At 36.2% G+C, this 22,748-nt stretch overlaps 1 protein-coding gene across 1 annotated transcript in view; it reads left to right on the top strand.

Moving 5' to 3' along the window:
* LOC122797812 (synaptotagmin-1-like) overlaps positions 1–22,748 on the top strand; it is a 1,293,557-nt gene that overhangs the window by 543,003 nt on the left and 727,806 nt on the right. The window contains exon 2 of the mRNA XM_044066335.1: positions 10,022–10,207. Coding sequence (XP_043922270.1) covers positions 10,039–10,207 — 169 coding nt within the window. The 5' untranslated portion in view covers positions 10,022–10,038. The remainder of the gene's footprint in view (positions 1–10,021; positions 10,208–22,748) is intronic.

Below are 22,748 nucleotides of genomic sequence, written 5' to 3'. Positions count from 1 at the left end.
ATATCAGTTTCCTGTTTTATAATGTGTGTAACTTGTTTAACATGACATTTGAATAGGAAAGATGATTTTTTTTTCAGTTATCATAGCAGCATACAACAAAGACATAAGGCAGGCTAATAAAATCAAAGTATAAACATGTAAGGCTAGGTGTACACTTAGTGTAACTTTCTGAGTTAATAGATAACACAAGCATTATGGTAGGTCTGTTCTTGAATTTAGAAAATGTACACGGTGTACAAAGGGTACACAGCCAGCCATAGGCCATGGCTCTGACACCAGGCATCTGTCTCAGTGAGGCCCTTCTATAGGATGTCCACAGACTATGGCTCCTAGTTTGCAGTCATCTATGATCTTCATTAGCCTGAGACCTTCTGTGTTAGCCTGTACTTCAGAGAAGTAAATACCAAACAGAAGAAGACCCAGGACTGAACCCTGTGATACTCTACTTGTCACTGGTTTGAAGTCATATATGAGTCTGCAACTTTTACAGTGTGGGTTCTGTCAGTGAGCCATTTGGCAACCCATCTTGTGACATAGGGATTTATACCTAGTTTAGTGAGTCTATCTATAATTTCAAAATGGGTGATGGTGTTGAAAGCCTTGGAGAGGTCAAGATAGGCTGTGTGAACCATCTTACCCTCATCTTGATGGCTGCCTCAAAGAAGTTGATCAGGTTCGGGAGGCATGATCTGCCTTTCACAACCCCGAACTGTATGAGGTCCAGACTTTGGAGGTTACCATTGTCTTTGCTTATGAGTTCCATGAAGATACGTTATATGGCCTTGCAGACCAGACTCCTCAGGCTAATAGGGCAATAGTTCCCAGGGCCCATGGTGGCTTCCTCTTTGTGGAGTGAGTTAACTGTTGCTGTGCACCATTCAGTGGGCACAAAGTCTGATGCGAGGCTATGATTGAACATGGTGCTTAGGTGGGGAGCCATATCGTTCTGAAGTTCATGTAAGACGCAGCCTGGGATGTTGTCTGGTCCCATGGGTGCTGTGTTCTTGGCTTTAGAGAGTGCAGTTTTTACCTCCGTAGTTGTGATTAAAGGGACTCTGCATTCTTCCAGTATAGATATAAGCCCTTTAGGGGGTGAGAGGAGGGTAAAGTTAGCACTGAACCTATCTGCCAGGATGTTGGCAATATCAGTTGGTTCTGTCATTTTGGTGCCATTGCGCTGTAACTTGGAGATGATCTGGGTGTTGCCATTGAGATTCTTGACATAGGTATAGAATGCCTTGTAGTTGTCCTTAGAATCAGTGGTGATTTTGTTTTCGTAGCTAGCTTTGGAGGATTTTATGAGGGATCTCAGCTTCTTACTGAGGCTGACCAGGGAGCTCCTCCACTAATGTGATTTTTTTTTTTTTATCAAATATCTTTTTATTGAAAATTTTCTGGTATAAAAACAAAACAAAAAAAAATAACAGGACAATTGCATGTGGTACAGTTGATGTTACATTGTACATTCATAAACATGTAATGATAGTTATTCCCATTATGCTAATGACATTCATACTTTGTAGAAAACCATAGTATTATCACACTGATATAATTAAATTATAAGTTAGTCTAAAAGTTTTTCCATATGGCATATTTATTATACCAGCTTTACTACTGTGAACTATAATATATGCATAACATCAACCTATAATATGATCACATTCTACTCTACTAAAACTTATGTACATATATACATATATGTCACCTTACTTATTTTGGTTGCTAATCTCAACAGAGTGTTGTGCTTACATTTCTTATGTACATAGTATTTACATACCACTCATGACAAGATATCAATTAATTTATTGCCCCACTCGTGATTTTACTCTCTTTTGCAACAGTTTCTTCCTTCTGTTGAAGAGTTTGTTTATGGCAGGGGGCCACCAGATTGGCTTCCTTTTTTTGGAGATAGCGTCTTAGTTCTGTTAGGGATAGCATGATCCATGCACTTGTGTAAGTGCTTATAGAGTGCATTTGTGTAGGATTCAGCAGTCATAACTGTATTGTCCATCTGCATGAGTGTCATGACGTTCACCACTTATGTCTTAACTCATTACATCCAAGTGACGCCTCCAGATGCATCTGCAGTTAACTCCTACTAACATCTCTAGGTGTCAAATATTGTTTGGTCATATTTGCATAAATAATTCCTAAACCATGCTGTGTACAAGGTTTAAAAGATTTCATTTTTCTAAATACCTCAACAACCAAGTAACACAGACAGAAATCCTTAACTTCATATGAAAGCTCTCAGGTAGATGAATAAAATGTTGCTGATAGTATGTCTGTAACTTGAGTGGTTGCTGAGATGTTGTAAGTTGTTTACAAAACATTATAAATTAATAGTTACTGTGTTTAGTGCGACTTGTACAAGTCAGTATAAGACCTAGAACCTAAAGAATACTACCACTATAAAAATAGTTTGCGCTGAAGAGTTTGCCATTTTATACTTCTTTCATAACACCTATGGTTCCAGAGATATGAACATTTGTTTGAAATATGCGGATATAACTTGATTCTGTCAAAAAACTTAGGCTCTGCCCATTGGAAGTTACAGTGCAAACTTCCTGAGCTCCACTGGTGCAAATGAGTTAAGAAGTATGAAGTTGGCATTGCAGAATTTTTTTTACAGTGGTTTCCTTAATGGGGGGTGGGATGTAGATATCTAGGGTGATTAGCTTATGGTCGGATCTACCACAAGATGTGTCTCGTCATGTGAGAGGAAAGGACATTTGTAGTGTGGACAGATTTTTAGCGTCTTTATGTGTGTATGTATGCATATATATTTTTTAATTTGTTAACTGAGATAGTCAGACTGAGCTAATTGCTTGTTTCCAGTGGGGTCTGAGAGAAAAGCTCTACAAATATAGAAAATACAAGAGTACAGATGATTTATGCAAAGCCGTAAACAGACTAACATATCAGGTAATGAAGTGGCCCCACGGTGCAGTGAGATAAAGCCCTCACTGCTTATCAGATAACAAGTGCAGAGTCATGGGAGCTGCAGTGTAGTATGGGAATGAGAGGTCGGCATTGGCTCACCCAGCCTAGATTTGCTGCAGTAACAATGTTAAGATGCTGGTGAGGTCATGGGAGCTGCAGTGTAGTATGGGAATGAGAGGTCGGCATTGGCTCACCCAGCCTAGATTTGCTGCAGTAACAATGTTAAGATGCTGGTGAGGTCCATGCTGCACATGGCATACTGCTTGGCTGGGAGGGTGCAGATGAGTGAAAGCATGCACTCATGTCTCAAAAGCAGCAATTGAATGTCCTTGATGTCCTTATATCCTTACTGGACCCAGACATGTGTCAGGTTGGACCTGGGGAAGGCTAAGGCAGGGTCTGGTATAGCCACTGAACAAGATGAGCTGGTAGCTGCTGATGGTTGACACCATATGATCGAAGTACTAAAGCTTTGAAAATGTAATAAAAAAAAAACAAAAGAGACAAAAGTAACTGCTGTGAACAGGGGGACAAGCCCCCTGCATCCCCCACACCCCCCTTACTTAAATATAAGCACAGGAAAGGGAAGGTTTCCTTTTCCTATGCTGTAGCGTGATCTTGGAGTTGGTATATTCAAGTAGCGGTGAGTGTTGGGGGCGCAGCTCCCCCCCACCTGGGAGGTGCCGTGGGGCTTGCCCCCCTGCCTACACCCTTCACTTTACCTTTTATTTTTTTATATATTTTCTGAGCATTCGAAAATGTAATTGCTCGATCATTAAAAGTTGGCCTTTAGTGATTCGAACAATTGCATTTTCGATGTTCTAGTAGGAACCCAATTACCGAGTATCACAGTAAAATAAAATAAATATGGAACGTGGCCATTATGCCTAAATATGTGTTTTAGTACAGTACTGATAATTGTGCTCATAAAACTTTGCCTCACAATTAATCTAAAATGATATCAGTGTTACGTCTGACTGCAAAGCTAGCACACACAAAAAAAGAATGGGAAGGTAAACGGTTTCCTTTTCCAACAGGTTAAGAAGAAATAAAAACACTAAGATATGCTAGGAAAAACGCTGCTCAGTAACCTAATATGCAAGCTCCACAAATAGAGAATAGCAAGCTCATTGTTGATGGTTTGACTCATAAGTTGTACACTTCTTAAATAATGGTATCTAGGGTCTACTAAGTAGTTTAACCACAAGTTAGTTAAGAAATAAGTTAGGTAGTCAGAGTTCTCCTATAAACATTATGACCGATGACAGATTCCATTCTTATAGTCACTGTGTACAGAATACCTATCTGCATATTTAATTTCTCGAATGATATCATTCAATTTTCTTTTAGTAAAGAATTATGTTTATTTAAGTGTAGAACGTTGTGATTAGTTATTTATTTATTGAGATAGGTGTACTGCTGTCTGTTGTTGTTGGTTTGATGTTATTTACCTCTGTTAATGACTGCACAGTTAAAACTACCATCGACTTTAATATTTTATTTCTGCATTGTAATTGGTAATATTTTGTGTGGCACATGGATTCTTGATGGTGGCAGTAACAATCATAAGTTAGAAAAGATTTCTGGTACCAGACGATATCATCAATTAATGTGTATGTGTGTGTGTGTGCATGCGTGTGTCTGTGCTCACATGCACAAATGTGAGAATTTAATACTTTAATCATATTAACATTACTGTGGATTGTATAACATTATAAAGCACTGAATTCATAATGAAGTGGGAGAAAGCCTGGGAACCCAAAGCATATAACTTTCTCTGTAGAGCCTATTTAAGAGTGAATGATGTGGAGTAATAGTGAAAGGCACCAATACATATTTTTTACACGCTAATAAGGACTAACTTTGCTTGCTTATTAGTTTAAACTGCTTTGTGTTCGTTATTATATTTTATGCTTTTGTTTACACTTATTGGGATATAGTGGAGTACATTGTAGGACGATAACCCCTTCACTTGATATATTACTAACATAAGGAACGGGGGCAAATCCTAAATGAGACAGCTTAGGCAGTAGTGGGCATGGTCTATTGATCCAGTTTTAGTTTGTGACCTGAAAACAGCTATTGTCTTATTAGCCTGAAACTGTTGTTCTCAGCAGATTTACTGAGGAAACATGCTTTTGCCAAGAGCTTGGCGCAATCTAGTGCCAGTAATTTGAATATAAATGCAAGTTTGAATTGGTCATCTCTCTAACTGCTGACCAACTTGCTCTTTACAACCTTTTACTGTGATGTTTTCTCTTGGTAGCAGGGCACATATATTTACATATTCCACTGGATAATAAATGCATGTAGTGCTTGTTTTAGCTGAAGCAAATCAAGTAATAGGAAGGGCATATTCAAGCAATGATATGAGTATATCCCCTTTCCCAATGGCTGCATATGCTTCAGAGTTTCATGACACTAACTTCTACAAAGTCATACTTATGACAAAATAATAATAGCATTATCATTGCATGAACACGTCTGCAGAGAGAGAGAGACACAGTAGTCTGGTTATGCATTTCCTGTTACAAAGAGCAGATGAGCCGACAGACATCAACAGGACCAAGTATGTGCTTCAGGTATGCTATAGAGGAACTATGAAGAGACAATAATGTTCATTAGGGGTAGTAATTAAGATTAGAAAGTTCAGACAGAACTCTGCCATAGCATAAAACTGCATAATGGATACAAGACATTTAGGCAGCAACACTGAACATAATGTTCAGATCAAATAATGCAGCAGTTGTAGCAAAAGACGTTTATAAGTTGAGATGATTTGGAAAGCTGGGTGGGAAGGAAGCAAAAATGTCATAAAGCACGTTAGTAGGAGAATTGTGTTTGGGAAGAATCAATGAACAATTTCAAAAAGGCATAATAAAATAGAAATTTCGAAGTGAATACATAAAATGAAATGCCTCCTTCAGAGGAGGTTTAGGGGAAGTTACACAAAATAATCAGTATTATAAAGGTACAAATGTGTTTGTGCTCACAGAAAAAGGGAGCTATTTTTAAAGCTTTGTATGAAAATAACATTTTATAAAAGATACATGTCAAGGGCATACATTTTTATAACAAAACAGTTAAAACAGTTAAAACAATTGCAGTTCTTCAGCACATTGCAAAAATATATGGCATAAGGGATATGGGATATGGAATATGTGATTAGAGAAAACAGCAGAAACATACAGCAAACATGCTTGATGCTGTGATGGTGGTTTTAACCAGCATTGGCCATAATTATCCTGTAGTTCTGGCACATTCTACTGTTGTCTCATGAAGTAGCCATGTGCTGTCAATACCTGTCTCACCGAGTATCCCAATGTTGACAGGAACTGTTTAATTAACAATGAAAAACTGTAAGACTGTATACCCTAGCCTGAATGGATTTCTCACACCTATCGAGACAAGCAGAACTGAGACATGCATAATACTATACTTCCAGTAGAAGAGCTTACAGAAGATACAGGCTGCTGAACCCACCTGTGTTCTCTTTACTCTCTTGCTAGAGATGGGCGGACAAACCAAGGGGTTGTATGAGTTTGCCATAGACAGTCATGGCCCCCTTCATGTGACCTGAGTGTCATCTTCTCCACCAAATACCATGTCTGCAGTGCTAGTAGGGGTCACTCTGCTTCTTATGGCACTGCACATGAATTGTCTACCCTCCAGTGCTGACAATTGCTGCCTGTCTTCTTTTCATTATTCAACCGTCTCATGCAAGAACTTAAGAAGAGATGCAAAATGCAAACAACTGTGGGTACGGTGGAAAGAACGGCATACAGCCAAATTGTAATAATGCGGGAAGAAAGAGACATGGAAAAGGCAGAAGTGGAGATAAAAGGGGAAGCAGGAGATGCAGATAAAAAGTCAGACATATGCAGGAATCAAGCCTGGAAGTACAGAACATCAGGGGAGCTGCTTACACAATGCAGCTCACCAGATACTGGATCAGACTGGGAAAATACTGAATCACCAAAAGAATAAACTAGGGGGACAAAGAGAATAGTACTAATGAGAGACACAAACCTGTCCGGTAAAATAGTATCTTGTATTGCAGGCAGAGTAGTAGGAAAACAAAATAGTGCAGGCCTTTGCATAAATAGTCCTGAAACAGAGCTAGCTGACTTTAAAAGGCAGAAAATATCTGTTAGTGCAGCCTTGTAAGGTGTTTTTTTTTTTTGTTTGTGTTTTGTTTTTTTGTTTTTGTGTTACTATATCAGTAAGCTCAAAAGAGTAAGACTATGAGCCTTATGAGTTTTTTTATTACACCTAGGGAAAAGATCCTGCAGTGCAAACTAGTAGTCTCCTGGAGAAAAATTATTATTTGGATAACTATCAACATCACTTAGTATAGAAAAAAATCAATCAAAAATAAATACACACAAAAGAGATTTATAATGGTGAAACAGGACAGGCAAATAGAGGAAACACAGCTGATATGGAAGGCTGGTCAGGAAAGGAAACTGGAGGGAGATGTACTATCTCCACTGTTGTTGAGAAGAATAAGGAAAAAGAACTGTGTAGTTATGAAGAGAGGATAATAGTTATGACAGTGACATCACAATCAAGAGTTGTAATTAGTGGATTTCCTTACTGATCTGTAATGGAACCAGATACCATAAAACACTATACCTTAGACCAGAGAATGGAAATATGGGACAACGTAGGTGTGCACACGTATCACAATAAAAAGAGGCAGTGATATTTGATGACGAAGTCTAATGAGAGGTTTGAAGAAAGCAGTAAGGTAAACCAGTAAGGTGTACATTGAAATTTAATGCCAAAAAAGAAATGTATGCAGTTGGAGGGCTTGAACTGATGTAGATGAAGAAAGTAGACTTCCTGTAGTTGTAAAAATGTCCCTCAAAGAACACCTATTTGAGCTCACTTTCAGCTCCACCATTGCATCTGTCGGACACACACACACACACACACACACACACACACACACACACACACACACACACACACACATATACACACACAGCCAATCACTGTTTAGTATACTTACACTATTAAAACCTGGAAACCCACCTCTGCAGAATATAGCAGTTCAGTTAATTTATGAATAAAAATGCATAATCCTCCTGATATGATGAAATAGAACTAAATGAGGAAGCCTTCATATTCACTAGACAGCTTGGCCAATCAGATAACTATTTACAGGGCTGTTGTCAGGCATCCATGGTTTCATCTAATGCAATCTATAGCTGATGTAGCAAACTGAGTACAATTTTAAGAGCATTAAAGTAGTAGTTGGTCTACAGGTTCAAAGTTCTGACCCACTGGGGCATATTCTTTATAGCACTAAAAGCTATGACTAGTCTCCAGAACTGCATGACCATTATTAGATTGCTATTTAAATCAATTACAAAATAATTACATTCCATCTCTGTTCACCTGCTAAAAAACATTTGCAGTACACATTTACTAACTAATATGGTTTCTCCACCACAAGCCTATGCATAGCGCTACAGTCTATAATTGTTAAATTCATGGAGCATTACGGCAATATATTCACAGAATGTGACTATGGTTCTGTGATTATAAGTGAGAAGGCATTTTCTCCTTCGCATCACTGATTTTTGCAAAAATATTTGCAAGGATGTGTCACACTGAATTATGAAGTTTGCTTCTATGAGAAAGTTTTAATGAAAGAAATGCAAATCAGTTTAAAATTAGTTTCTTATCATCTCTCCCTCTCTTTCGCTCACTCTCTAATGGTCTGCTACTTACATTGTATACCAACCAGCCAGGTGTGAAAGGGCTGCATTGACTGCCTTTCAGAAACGTCTACCACTTTTTCATCAGTATTTGAAACACATATGTGTATTAAATTCATGCATGCTAATTCACGTCTGTGCATTCCATGTAAAGATTATTTCAAGGCTTTCTATTATTTGCGGAAATACTTACACAAGCAAGGTGGCCACTGTTTAACTCTGATAAGTGCTAACAAATTAAGAACTTTCATGCATGCATCAAACACATATTAGAATATTAGAGCATTTCTACAGTAGAATATTACAGCATTTATGCATACAGGCTATGGAATTATCTCTTCGGTTTTCTGTACAATAGTTCAGCAGGCCTGGCAGTGTGCTCTAATATGTAAATGTTGAAAGGTTAAAATGAAACAGCAACTCGATTTTCAAAATAAATCAGTGCTGCCAAGCTGAAAATTAAACAATATATATATATATATATATATATATATATATATGTATACCTTCAATTTATGCAGTCCACACTTGTAACAGAAATTAAGGATTGTCTGTTCTGAAAAGGCAGCAAGGAGCTACAAGAGTGCTTTTACTACAGCCTCTTGTACTTGGTATCAAAGTTAACTGTAAGAACTTGGTGCATAAGGCATTAGTAATGCTTAAGTCCTGAGAAATACACAATAGTGTCTATTTTCCTTCGAAATGGTGAAATGCTGTCTCAGAAGTGATTAATAAAGGAAACTAGTATGCATTAAGTTTTGAGATACATCATGTAAGGTGCCAGCTGCGCCATCTTCACCCATGTATCATCCTGATGCACAGCTCTTCTCCTACTTGGTAATTTTGTGGCCGTCCTGTCATACATTTATCACAACAGATGAACAAGGGGTAATCTTAATATTTTTTGATAAAGATGGATATGAAACAATTTAATACAATGAATAGTTGAGACTGAAAGTAATATAATACCTAAAGAAGAAAGAGGAAGCTAAGTAAAACATCATAAGCTTCTATTTTTCATGACTTGATCCATTTGGCATTTTGTTGCAATAAAATGTGAATGTTCAGCATCCTGATTTCCACTTGCATCTTTCTAAATGTATAACAGATTTCTGTGTGGTTGAGTCAATCTACAACAGGATCATAACTTGAAATCAGTGGATCCTATTATACGTAATTTTTTCTCTTCAGCAGTCAGAAACAATATTTCAAAAGTGTGCATCTACACCTTAGAAAGTGATGTGGTATTTACTTAGTTAAGTATCAGTGCTTTATCCAATAACAGGATGATGTTTCTATATGCAGTGATAACATTGCCTGTATTAACATGTCTCAACAATTTCCCTTTGTAGTTCCTCCTGGGATCAGTATGAAGCTAAATGATGGCCGCCGAGAAGCATTAGCACAGCCTCTAGCAACAACCACAGTCTCCTCCCTGCAGAGCAATGCAACAGGGACAGCAGGGCCTGCAACGGGCCATGACGATGGCTTCTCCAAGATAAAGGAAAAATTTCTGAATTCCCTGAACAAAATACCCTGTGAGTAATTTATCAGTGTTTTATGAAGCAATGCATTTTTTAGTTGCTATAGATTACTAGTCAAAACTTATGCAAGGCGAAAACCTATTAAATGTGTTATCCAAAAAAATATTCTGCTACCTATCAATATGAGCTACAAGTGGGGAAGAGAATATGTATTTGTATAGAGACTATCCAATAGATTTAGAGTTTGTGCTTTTTGTAGACTTAGAACAAAGCCAAATATTTATGATAAAACAGTTATATCTTTCAGAGTTAGTACATACAGTCTTGTAAAAAAAAGTAAGCTAGATATAGCAAGCAAATGTACTTTTCTAGTAAGACTGTTTTGCCCTTCAAAAAGTATATAATAGCAGTTAAAAAACTTAACAGTTAAATCAGTCAGAATTTAAAATGCATTGTAGTGTGACACACTGGTAAACTGTGGTCTGATCCTGCTTATTGCCTCTCTTATTTATGTAGAAAAGTATTATTGTATGCAGCTCAAAATCATCAGAGAGAAGACCTCTGCCCGTTTTATAAAAATAAGAAACATATTCAGATGTCATTTTTTTTCTGTCATTGTGAATAAATTCCAGAAAAAAAAAAAGCAGGATGCTTAAGAATTGGGGAAATATAGGTTGGTGACTATAAAACTCAAAAGAGTCTTCCTTACATGAAACTGTTAATGTCAATCTAAAAGCAAATTCTCCTGAAAATGCTACAGCTCTTTACCAATGAAATATATATCACTAAGAGGTATTGTTTACAGCTTTACTATGTGACTCTGTGAACAATTATAACAAAACAGGAGGCTAACAACAATTAAGACATTTTCCATGACTAGTTTTTATTTCTTTAAGTAAATGCATCAGAAGGAAAATAACTGAATCAGTACTTAAAAGTTTGTTCTAGAATTAAAAAAATTAAAATTAAAATAATAAAAAGTGAGGCGCAGATAAAGTGCTATCTTATAAAAATAGATTCACCGTAAGTAAACAAATCTTGTCAAGGAAAACAGAGTGGGAGAGGATGGGATACAATCGGATAGGGTAGGTTCGCAAAGACGAGAGGAGAAGAGAAATAGATGGTTAAATAGAAAAATGTATAGATGGATGGATAGATAGAAATGTAACAGGACTATTTTATAATTGTTTTAATTGTAGAAAGTCACATGATTGAGTTACATAAGCTATTTAAAACTAGTTTCATTCTTGTAAAATTTATCTGATGAAGTCTATGTTATTGTGGACAAAAGAGTTAATTTAATGCCATTTCTTTTTTGTTCTTAGAACAGTTGTGTGAAACTACTCTTTTATGTTGCTTGTTATGCATATGGACCTATATATTTATTAGTGGCATTATGATGGCCAAGGTAGTTTGCACTTTTATTGTTAATAAAGAAAAAGAAACTTGATATGACATGCAACAGATACAGTATGAGTCCTATGCAATCACAGATCTATTCACAGTTCTGTTGAATGAAATTTTTTAACTGAAAGCTTGGCCACACAAATTGTTGTACTACATGTATTTATTCTTGTCAAATTAATTTCAAATAACACAACATGTCAAATATTAAACTCTACTGTACCTCCCATGTTTTGACTTCATCCCCTTTACCCCCTTACTTTGCTATTCTTACTCCAAGGTCATTTTACATGGACGAACATTGATAGGTAATGGAAAAAGCTGTCTGTCATATAATCTCTGTGAGACTGTGCCATCAAAGCACTCATTAAGCAGTGCCTTATGAACACTAGAGTCTTTGCCCTGTATGACATAAGCAACAACAAATAAGTAGCTGATGCACTGAGCTCTTATAGTTTGTTATGGTTTGCAATTATGAATGGAACTCATATCATTTGAGCAAGTGACTAAAATATGATAATTTTTTTAATCTCTAAAGACCCATAATATACCTTTCTTGCATTCACTGAAAACAAAAAATGCCCTTAAGTTTATATGTTTTTTTTTTTACATTTTCCTTTAGTTACATATGACATTTTAAAAGAGCTGCACCTTAAAAGAGTATTTCCAAGTAATATACACAGAAACATCATTCTCAAATTTTATCCATTTAATATTGCCTTCAATTGTAATTCAGCTGGCTGTTATTGGAGTTTCAATATCATTTGTTTATACTACCTAGAAAACATAGCACTGCAGAATATATTGACACTAATGCTTTGCATCAGTTTTTTTATTTTTGGTTTTCCTTGCACCCAATAAGACACAAAGAGTAAGCCTTTACAATTACCAATATTTATGGATTACTTTTGATAGAATGATATGGCACATTATATTTTGTAGGAAGATATCCCTTTGCCTTTTGCCATGGTTGCAATTTATTTCCTGATGGGTTAGCATTGCCAATTCTTGCAGTTTATTACTTTCGATAAACCTCAGGTCATACTCAGCACTCGAATGTTATTCATGCAACCAAGCAGAGTCCATTGGCAAGGCAGGGTCTGATATCCAGTGAGAAGGAACAATGGGATGCCAGGTAGTTAACATTGTCTGCTGCAGGTCCATTCACAGTAAACTATACTGCTGGCTATTCCCAGAAAAATAAAGTAGGTAGATTTCTAGCACAATGTATAATAAGGGATTCCTCAAAAAAACAATTCCTGCAGAGGATTTGAACAAAAACATTTCCCACAGAACTTGTGAGCTACTTTATAATCTTTTAATTTCAGTGCATTTGACAATAGTCTTTTCATTAATCCTAACATATAACTACTTAAGTCGAACCTCTTCATTACCTTTATTTTTCCATACAAAACTCTATCTCATGAAGATTTGTATCCATTTTACTAAGTGATATAGTCATATAAGGAGTTGCTCCCCCATAAACTAGTGATGATACCATGTCAGCTTCACCATGTGGTTTGATATAACTTGTCAGGAAAAGGGAACTGAAATCTGTTAAGGCAATAGGCATTTCTCTTAATGTCTGCTGTGCTTTTTTAGTGAAGATAAATCGACTTTCTTTTGATTTCTCACTATTGTGTATCAAGACAGTGATAGTTGGATTGATACTTTTAAGTTTTGCTCTAACACAACAAACAGCAGCTTATCAACTTTTGCTGGTTTTATATATAGCTCTAAGCCTTTTTTTAACCAGTCTCAGTTTTTAATTATATTGCATATTTTTGATAAACCAAGGGTAGTTTAGATGGCATGGGAGAGGTTATCATGCCAATAGAAAAAGGGTAATAAAAATAAACTCATATGGAACAATGGATCATTTGTTGCTAAATAAAGTCATAATGGAGAATTGTAGAAAGGGGAAGAATGTAAGTACGGCATGGATATATTACACAAAAGCATTTGACAGCATCCCACATTCATGGATAAAGGAGTGCTTACAGATGTATAAGATGCACTTTACACTGATCAATTGCATTACAATGACCATGAAACAGTAGCAAACCACTCTGTAGCAAAGCCATGATTAAAGGACAAATTATTATTGCAGGGATAACAATTCAAAGGTGAATATTACAGGGTGACTGTCACCACTGCTATTTTGTCTTGCCCTTAACCCATAAACCTGTCTACGTAACAGATTAAGTCATGGTTACACTTTGTCTCCCAGACAACAACAAAGTGTAAAGACTTCTCATAATCTTTTTGTGGATGATTTAACTCTGTATAGTTCATTAAATAAGGAGCTGAAAGCATAACAGGAAGTGTTCAGAACTTTCTCAGATTATATAATAATGCCATTTGGTCTTGCTAAATGTGCAAAAGCAACATTTAACACAGGAAAGCTGCACCACCAAGTAAATATTAGTCTGGGACAGGAATGTGATATAAAGGAACTTGAGCAAGAGGGGGTATTTAAATATTGAGAATTGATAAAGGATCAACAGTAAAACTTGAACAAATGTGAACAAAACTCAGCAAGGAATATTTTAGCAGACTAAAATTAACCCTTAAAACAGCACTGACATCTAGGAACAAAGTCCAAGCTAAAAATCATTTGCTGTTCCTGTTGTAATATACAGTTGGGGGTAATTGACTGGCCCCAAAAGGTATTGGATTAGCGAGACAGAAAAACAAGAAAAATGCTTCATATTTATCAAATGATATATAGAAATCAGCATATACCAAGATTAAGCATTTCTCATTTTGAAGAAGGTATGTGCCTCCTCGAATCTGATTACTTGAATAAATATGCAATCACAGGACTGCATACATATCTGCTGACCTCACCAGATCCATAGTGAAAGTTTTGAAACATGCAAAGAATAAATATAAGATAACTTCCCTGCTTAATTTAGCAGAAACAAACCAAACCAGATGTAGACAAAAATAAGGCAGCAAATGAATGTGCCAAAAAAAACAAAAGCAAGATATAAACAGAAGGATCAGATGAGAAAGAAAGAAAGAAATGTGAAAAGGGCATAAATATAGTTGCAAGTACAGAAAACTCCTGGAACAACCTCATGTCAATCAGGATCGGATACAGGAATGGTTAAGCACAGGTGAATTTTAACAAAAAGCTAAAAGTTAAATATTAGTGGCACAAAAACATCCAACGGCAACCATGCAATGAAGAAATATCTGTTTATTTAACACTTTTAAAGTCTGGAACACCACGCTGTAAAAAATGTTGATTTGTTGTAGAAATCCAAAGACAATGTTAGCACTTTCAGGTTAAAAACCCTTCGTCAGACATTACAGTTCATTACAATTGTGTTTAAACAATGCGTTATGTACATTCCCTTTGCGAATAGCTGACATATGCTGTAAAATTCTTTCTTTAAGTTTACAGTTGGTCTTGCCTATATAAAACGAATGACATGAAATCCAATCAGCTAAATATACTATATCTCTTGTATGACAATCTGCATATCCTTTTAACGAATATTTTTTACCTGATAATGGATGTTCAAATATATTGTTATTCCGAATAAACTGAAAAACTTTACAGCGTCTGCATGGAAATGTACCCTGAGGTCCTATGCATCATTTTATATAGGCAAGACCAACTGTAAACTTAAAGAATTTTACAGCATATGTCAGCTATTCACAATGGGAATGTACATAATGCATTATTTCAACATATCAAACATAATGAAAATCATTCCTTTAATTTTATGGTTTTGTAAGTAATAAAATTATCAAAAGGGGGGTGGGGATTTAGTGAATGAAACGGAATATAATGAGACTAGATGGATTATTGAACTATGAGCTGACAGGCTTCCGGGTTTAAATAATGGGGTTGTTCCCCTTAAACCAGCCTTAAAGAAAAGGTGGGTAGTTTACTAGAATTTGATTGGTGGTGAATTGTTTTAAATATACCTGTGTGTTTTTATGCATTGTAATGACTGAGTAAGGGTTTTTTAACCTGAAAGTGCTAACATTGTCTTTGTATTTTAAATAGTTTTTCACAGCGTGGTGTTCCAGACTTTATTTTTATTCTTTTGAATTTAGACACTGTGGGTCTGGACTTTAGTGTGGTTGGCTTACTTCTTTACATATTTAACACTTTTGACCAAAGTCTTCATCAAAATAAAAAAAACATCCTTTCCATGTACACTTAAATACCAAAAGTTAGGTAGTTATATAAAAGACTCTTGGCATTTTTTAAGTCACATACATAATTTTTCTGTTAATCACACCTTTATCATGTTCACATTAGCTGTTACATTGTTTTATTCTTGTATTCCACAGGAAGAGGAGATGGAATTCCTGAGGTTATTTTTGGCCAAGTTTAGTTCCTATAATAGCCACACCATAAGTACCATCTGCAAACTGATGGAAGTAATGTTAGAGAATTTTTTTTCTTATTTCAGGAAGAGATTTATTGGCAGAAAAAAGGTGTGGCAATGAGGGGCCACTGTGGCCCCTTCTTTTGTGAACAAAATCACGGGGTGGTGGGGTCCCAAGTAGTAAAACATGTTCTTTGTTTGGAAAAGTAGTCCTATATAAAAGATCTGCAGATGACTTTTTCTTTTTAGTAAATGGTGAGACTGAGCAGGTCAAAAATATGCTTTCAGAAATTAACTCTAGTAGTGAATTTTTATCCTTCACCAAAGGGGATGTAGGTTTAAGTGTCAGGTCTTTGGACATTAGACTAACATGGGACTATGAAAACTCACTCTTTCACAGTTGCATATATAGAAAGGAATGTTTTGCGCTAACAATCACCTACATTATGAGAGTGCTCAACCAGAATACATGAAACAGAACATCCCTAGAGGGCAGATGATCAGGGCCTCAAGGTTAAATACTAAGGACAGAGAGTTTGTGTCTCCTTTTCAAGATATTATACGTGTGTTTGTTGGGAGAGGATATGATCCCCAGCTGTTACCATCTACAGCCAAGGAAATATTTTGTAAAAGAGAAAACAAGTTTCCCCCTATTTTAATGGCAGGTATGCCTGTTCAACATAGTAACAAGTAGAAATCGCAGGGTGAAAATAGATTTGTTAACAGTTTGTATTTAAGAATGACTGTAGATGATGTGAAAATAAAAAGTATTGTTTGTCAGAACTGGAAGGTTTTCCAAGGTAATAAAGGTTTTGCAAACATAGTGGGGAAAGAACCATAGTTTATAGTAAAAAAGGCCAAATCAATTAAACAATATTTGGAGACAGATGACACTCAAATATGCAATGGAAACCAACAAAAATAATGGGATGTTTCCACGTGGATTTTGTGATGTGGCACCTACATTTTTTGTGGGTCCTACTATATTTTTGCACAGTGAAGAACGTGTATTGGAAGTGAAATGGCATTATAACTGTGACTCTTTAGGGCTTATTTACATTGCCATGTGCACAGGATGGCCTTCATTTTACGCAGGCATGACCACGAGAAAACTATGAACTAGAATTTAACAACATTTAGATGCTATAAGAAGAAAAGATGGCAGTAATGCACTTTATACTTTAACGTGTGATGTTTGTAAAAAATGTCTGTTTTCTGTATTAGAAACAGTGCCTAAAAATTAGTGTGGTGGTGATTACAAGACATTTGTGTTAAAAAGGGAGACCTTATGGCAATTAAGATTAATCCGGAAGCATGACACATGAAAATATCAACTGGTGCAGTGAGCCTCTGTACCATTAAAATGGAAAGTACCAAACTGCTAATACCCGTGTACACTATGAATTGAGGCCTTGAGTAAGACATGCTAGCTACTATATCATTGGGAGTCTAATGGATGACTAATCACTCATGTAGCTTATAGTGTGGACATAATGGATTCAGAAACCAGCTTAGCAGAGGATAATAAAACAGCATGTGGCACTCAAAGACCTGATAAAATCATTGCAATCTGATCAATACAGAAAGAGTCTTAATTCTATCACAAAGCAGATAGATGTCTTTCTTTCTTCAGTTAGAATATAGTGAATATAAACCTCTTCAAGTTAAAAGTGATGGTCTGCTATTTATTGAAAGAATGCATAGTAGACGTGTTCATACATTCTGACAATGAAGTACCAAATTCATTATAATTTTGATTTGTGCTTCTTGGTTGAATCTGAAAAATTTATCTTGATTCTATCATCTGCATTTTGTTCAGATCGGGGCTATTTAATCAATTAGAGATAGAAGAAATTTTCACTTCCGTTCAAAACACTATCAGTTTATGGAATGGTTGTCCAAAGTATAGACATTGGATTGGCTTATTAATCATTACCCTGTAGTTATCAGTAGTCACAATTTATATTGTTTGTTTAGTTACCAGTAGTCACAATTTATATTGTTTGTTTAGTTACCAGTAGTCACAATTTATATTGTTTGTTTAGTTACCAGTAGTCACAATTTATATTGTTTCTTTTACAGAGGGTCTAGATAAATTCTGCACATAATGTACAGTAGGTTATAAAACAAACTTGTAGTACACTGCTGTACCGTTAAAATGGAAAGTCCCAAACAGGGAATATCAGTCATTTCTGAGAGGGTAATGGGTGATGAAAACAATCTGCTCAAAAGTCAGAGTACAATGTACAATGTTTTAATTTTTTTTTTTTTTTGGAAATTTGCAGAAGGCCCACTGCTTACGTGATTATAACATATTCAATAAGATATCTGGAAAAAAAATCTAGTCAAAGTGAAATCTAAATTTTTTTTCTTTAGTATTGTAATCAAAAGAACTTTTCTGAACTATAAAAACTGGCATCAGGAAATTAAAGCCTTCACCAGTGATAACTATATTTCTGCATTGTCAACAGGTTAAACTCTATAGTTTTTATATATCTTAAATTACTTTTTTTCTACTGGAATAATAAGAAAAGACAACCTTGGTCATTTTTGTTAAAATTCTATTGGCTTTCTGCTCACATACTTTCAGAAGGTTCACTGCATACATCCTTTCACATCCCTTTAAAGTGCTGGAATAGATTAGTATGCTATCAGATAACAAACCAAAAACAGATAAGTAGGCAGACAGGCAAATTGTTATGCTTGTTTGTACATACGTTCATATACAAAGAGGCAACAGCTAAATGAGAAAGTAGGACATAATCTGATAAGGTTCTACTTTATCTATACTTTGGTGATCGTAAGCCATCTTCAAAGCAGACGTTCAAATGAGAATGCATGCTTAAATGTGGATATATCAGACAAAATGCCTGCAATGCAGGTCTGCATTGATGGTGTTAAATGCAAGCATTGGTTCATCAACAACAAAAAGTCTTTGTGCTAATAGATGTTAACTATTAAATATTCCCAAGATACACTGCTTTCTACAAATTGCAGTGTAATGTACATGTCAGAAACATTTGCTAACTTACTCACAGTGCACCATTTACTTAACCCATTCTATCACACTCTCTTGCTTCTGCTGTTGATATTTCTATTGACAGTGCCCCCCTCAACCTCTTCATTAGAATGTGACTTGACTGGTTATCATTTTGACTTTAAAAGGCTCCTTTGCTACTTATTTTCAAAAAGTAATTGTCTTGCCTTCATGCAACTACATTATGATAAAACTGAGTTTTTGTAACCACTTACCCCAAAAACTATACTCATCTTAATGACATATTTCTTTTTATACATCTTGAAATAGTTATGCTATACTTCTGATTATTGACACTGTATAACAGTGTATTGCTACTTAATGGCTTGTAATAATCCTGTAACATTGCTGTTTAAAGCTAATTTATAATGAAAATTGTATAATATGTTGAAGCTTTTCTCCCCGGGCCTCGGCTGAAAAAGAGCTGTTCAGCTCAGTCGGACAATCTTGGTCAACAAATGTAAAATAAAATAAATAAATAATAAATCATTATTGGCTCTAGTATAACTTTCACAGTCATAGACAAATCAGTCTGCAGACTATAACATGTTTAGCCAATAACCAGAAAGTGACCAAAGGTGGGACTCAAACACAGTACCTTATGACTGCAAGAGCAGCACTTTAACCATTATGCCAACCCCAACACCAAGCTGCTTGCATCATTATTCACTTATTCAAAGCCCCTAATTCTTCATCTTTCCTGCTGCATTCACTCCCTCCTACAATAGAAACCCACTTTTTGTGCAGCATAGTTGTTTCTCTTATAACTTCTTGCATACACCTTTTTGACTTTCTCCTCCTTCCTAAATTTACCTATCTAGTTGTATCTCTTCTTACCCAGCCAGTCCAAAACCCCATATCCCTGCACATTTCATGAAATGCATTTTAATGCATGTAACCTACTGCCTGCAGTGGTTTACCTGGGAAGTCCTTGTATACGCCAATTATGGAAATGAGGGCCTGTCTCCCCATCCATGAGTCAAGAATCACAAAGAGATAGGTTTCAAGGCTACAAGGAATTCATGGGAAAGCAAGCATGGAGTACTCATACATATAAAGCAACAAAATGCATGGATCAAATTACAAAACTGAAGTGCTGCTCTGCATGACACTGCTAAGCAGCACCATCACCAGACTGGTAAATAAAGCATGCAAGTGTCTGTAATAAAGGAATGGAGCACCACTCCAGTTAGTGGGCTTTAACGTAAAACTGTATTAGCACAACCATTGTGAGCAACCTCCCAGCAATGATAATTACTCCTAGACCAGGTCTGTCCTAGTAATGGACACAGACACAGATGCAAGCATGCACATGTGCACACACACACACACACACACACACACACACACACACACACACACACACACACACACACACACACACACACACACACACACACACACACACACACACACACACACACACACACACTCAATCATACATATTCAGAATTCAGCAGTTTCATTAAATGTATAAAAATGCAGGAATTAAAAAGCATTGTACAGAATTGCATCTAATAATATTTATAACACACACACACACACACACACACACACACACACACACACACACACACACATATGCATACATTTATATGTATATACAGGTAGATAGATAGATAGTCGGGTAGATATATAAATAGGTAAAACTAAAATATATGAGAGAAAGCAAGAAAAAAACTACATGCTTGCTTATTTGTGATTATGTGTTTAGCAAAAACAAAATAAATGGAATATAGACTCAGGAGATCAATGGTTTTTATCTGTGGAAAAACAGTGAGTACAAAAATGTGATTTTGTTTATTGCTTGTTTGAGTTAGAAGCCTGCAGCTGTGAGGAAGTACTGATTATTTTGAGCTTGTTCTAACAACACAAATAAAGACATGGCAGTCATCTAGCACTTATAAGGTGTTGTGCAGTGGAAAGCATGAGGGAATACAGCGCTCCACAATCCAAGATCCAGAGCAGGATTATTCTGGGGGAACACACTCATTCTCACCCTTAGCTGGTGCAATGAGAAGACAGGGCGAAAGCAAACCTCTTCATTTGTAAAGAAAAGTAGCTGTTTCCACAGAACAAAGGGCACCTTTTCCAAATTGATAAGTCCCAGTTCATTTAATTGGTAAAAATGTGAGAAAAACATCTTTACTCAGAGCATTATTGCAGGTCAGTGGCATTGTTTACACAATGCTTGAAAAGAACTATAGAGCAAGAAAAAGCATTCTAAAAACTAAAAGAAAAGTTAAAAAAGCATTACTTTTAGAGGCTAGCACAAGTTTCTTATAGGCATTCATAATACAAAATTAGTAAAACAATTTGTTAAGTAAAAGTTTTTAAGCCCAGGTAGTTAGCACAGAGGACTCTGAGATACTGTAGCTCAGAGTGCACTTCTATTTGCCATCAGTGTGACAATGAATAAGAAACCTAACCAAGCAGTTCTCCCATGTTGCCTTTGAAAAGGATGCGTGTGTCCATGCTGATAAGAGTTCCACTGGGCCTACTTAGTCAAAAGATGTATAGAAAAAGTAATATGGAGGATGTAATCCTCAGGTGATCGGACATTTTAAAATAAATGGCAAAATATTGTATAGGCCACTCTGTCTGCCAGAAAATTTTAATGAACATTAAAGGGCAACTCTTTCAACAGTTCAAATGACATTAATCCCACTGAGAATAACAGTGCATTTACAAAGGACTCGTGATTTAAAGCAGGAAAGAAGATGCAAGTATGCAGGCCACCTTTCACATGATGACAGATATTAAAAGGAGGTGAGTGTGAGAAGTATAACCGCATATATAAAAACAAACGGAAGCTTAATAAAAAGTATACAACAGCTGATAGATTCCTAAAGAGTCATTAGATTACAGAACTAGTTTTCTTTCCAAATTTGGTATTATAGGAAACTACAACATGGTTTTATGTGGAGTTTTTTCCCCACTGCTCTGTGACTAGGGAGTCAGTATGTCTAAGATGGGGGGGGGGGGATACACAGGGGAGTGGCCTCCTGCATAAATACTTGATTCAGCGATGCATATATATTCTCAGATAAGTGAAATCAAGCAATCCTTTTATGAATGCTTGTGCATTGCTTGTTCATATGAAGTATACAAACATGCATCTTTTGTTAAACTACAAATGAAGCAGACTGTCACTGTGACATTGTGAGATGTTCATAGGTTCATAGGTTCATAGGTAGGTACTAGGCTATTGGCCCTAGGGCCTATGCAAGCCTAGCCAAAAAGGTACTCTAGCTTTCGCCACCCAAGAAAATTATTTTCCTGTGCCCCTGTCAAGCAGATCCACAGAAGTGATCCCCGGGCTGAATTTCCTATTACCCATCCAATCATCAAGATTTTTCTTGAAGAGTGCTAATGAGGAGCTTTGTTTGATATAGATAGGTAGTCTGTTCCAGCGTATGGGAAGTCTCTGGGACAGGAATCTCTCCCTCCAGCATGTTCTGTTTATTGTGGTGACAAGGTTTAGGTCCCTAGAGCGTGTAGCTCGGAGGGATTGGGATTTCTTTAAGTGGAGCATGTCCAACAGCTCTGGGTTTGACATAGCTTTGTATGTTAGGCAGAGATCACCTCTGAGTAGGCAATATGCGACGGAGTAAAGCTGGAGTTTTTTGAGACGGTTTGCGTAAGTCAGATGTGTAGATCCCATTACATTAACTACCATTACCTCATATGAAAGAAAGAAAAAATGTGTCATATGAGCTGTGAAATAGCAAGAGAGGTAAGATCTCCTTATTTGCTGTTTTTGGTTATAATTAACTGAGAGGAAGAAAAAAAATGAAAATGT

This window comes from Protopterus annectens, chromosome 3.part1, assembly GCF_019279795.1.
Source record: "Protopterus annectens isolate FY-2018-M chromosome 3.part1, PAN1.0, whole genome shotgun sequence".
Taxonomy (NCBI): domain Eukaryota; kingdom Metazoa; phylum Chordata; order Ceratodontiformes; family Protopteridae; genus Protopterus; species Protopterus annectens.
The sequence above is the reverse complement of the archived record's forward strand: the minus strand, read 5'-3'. Positions and strand labels throughout refer to the sequence as shown.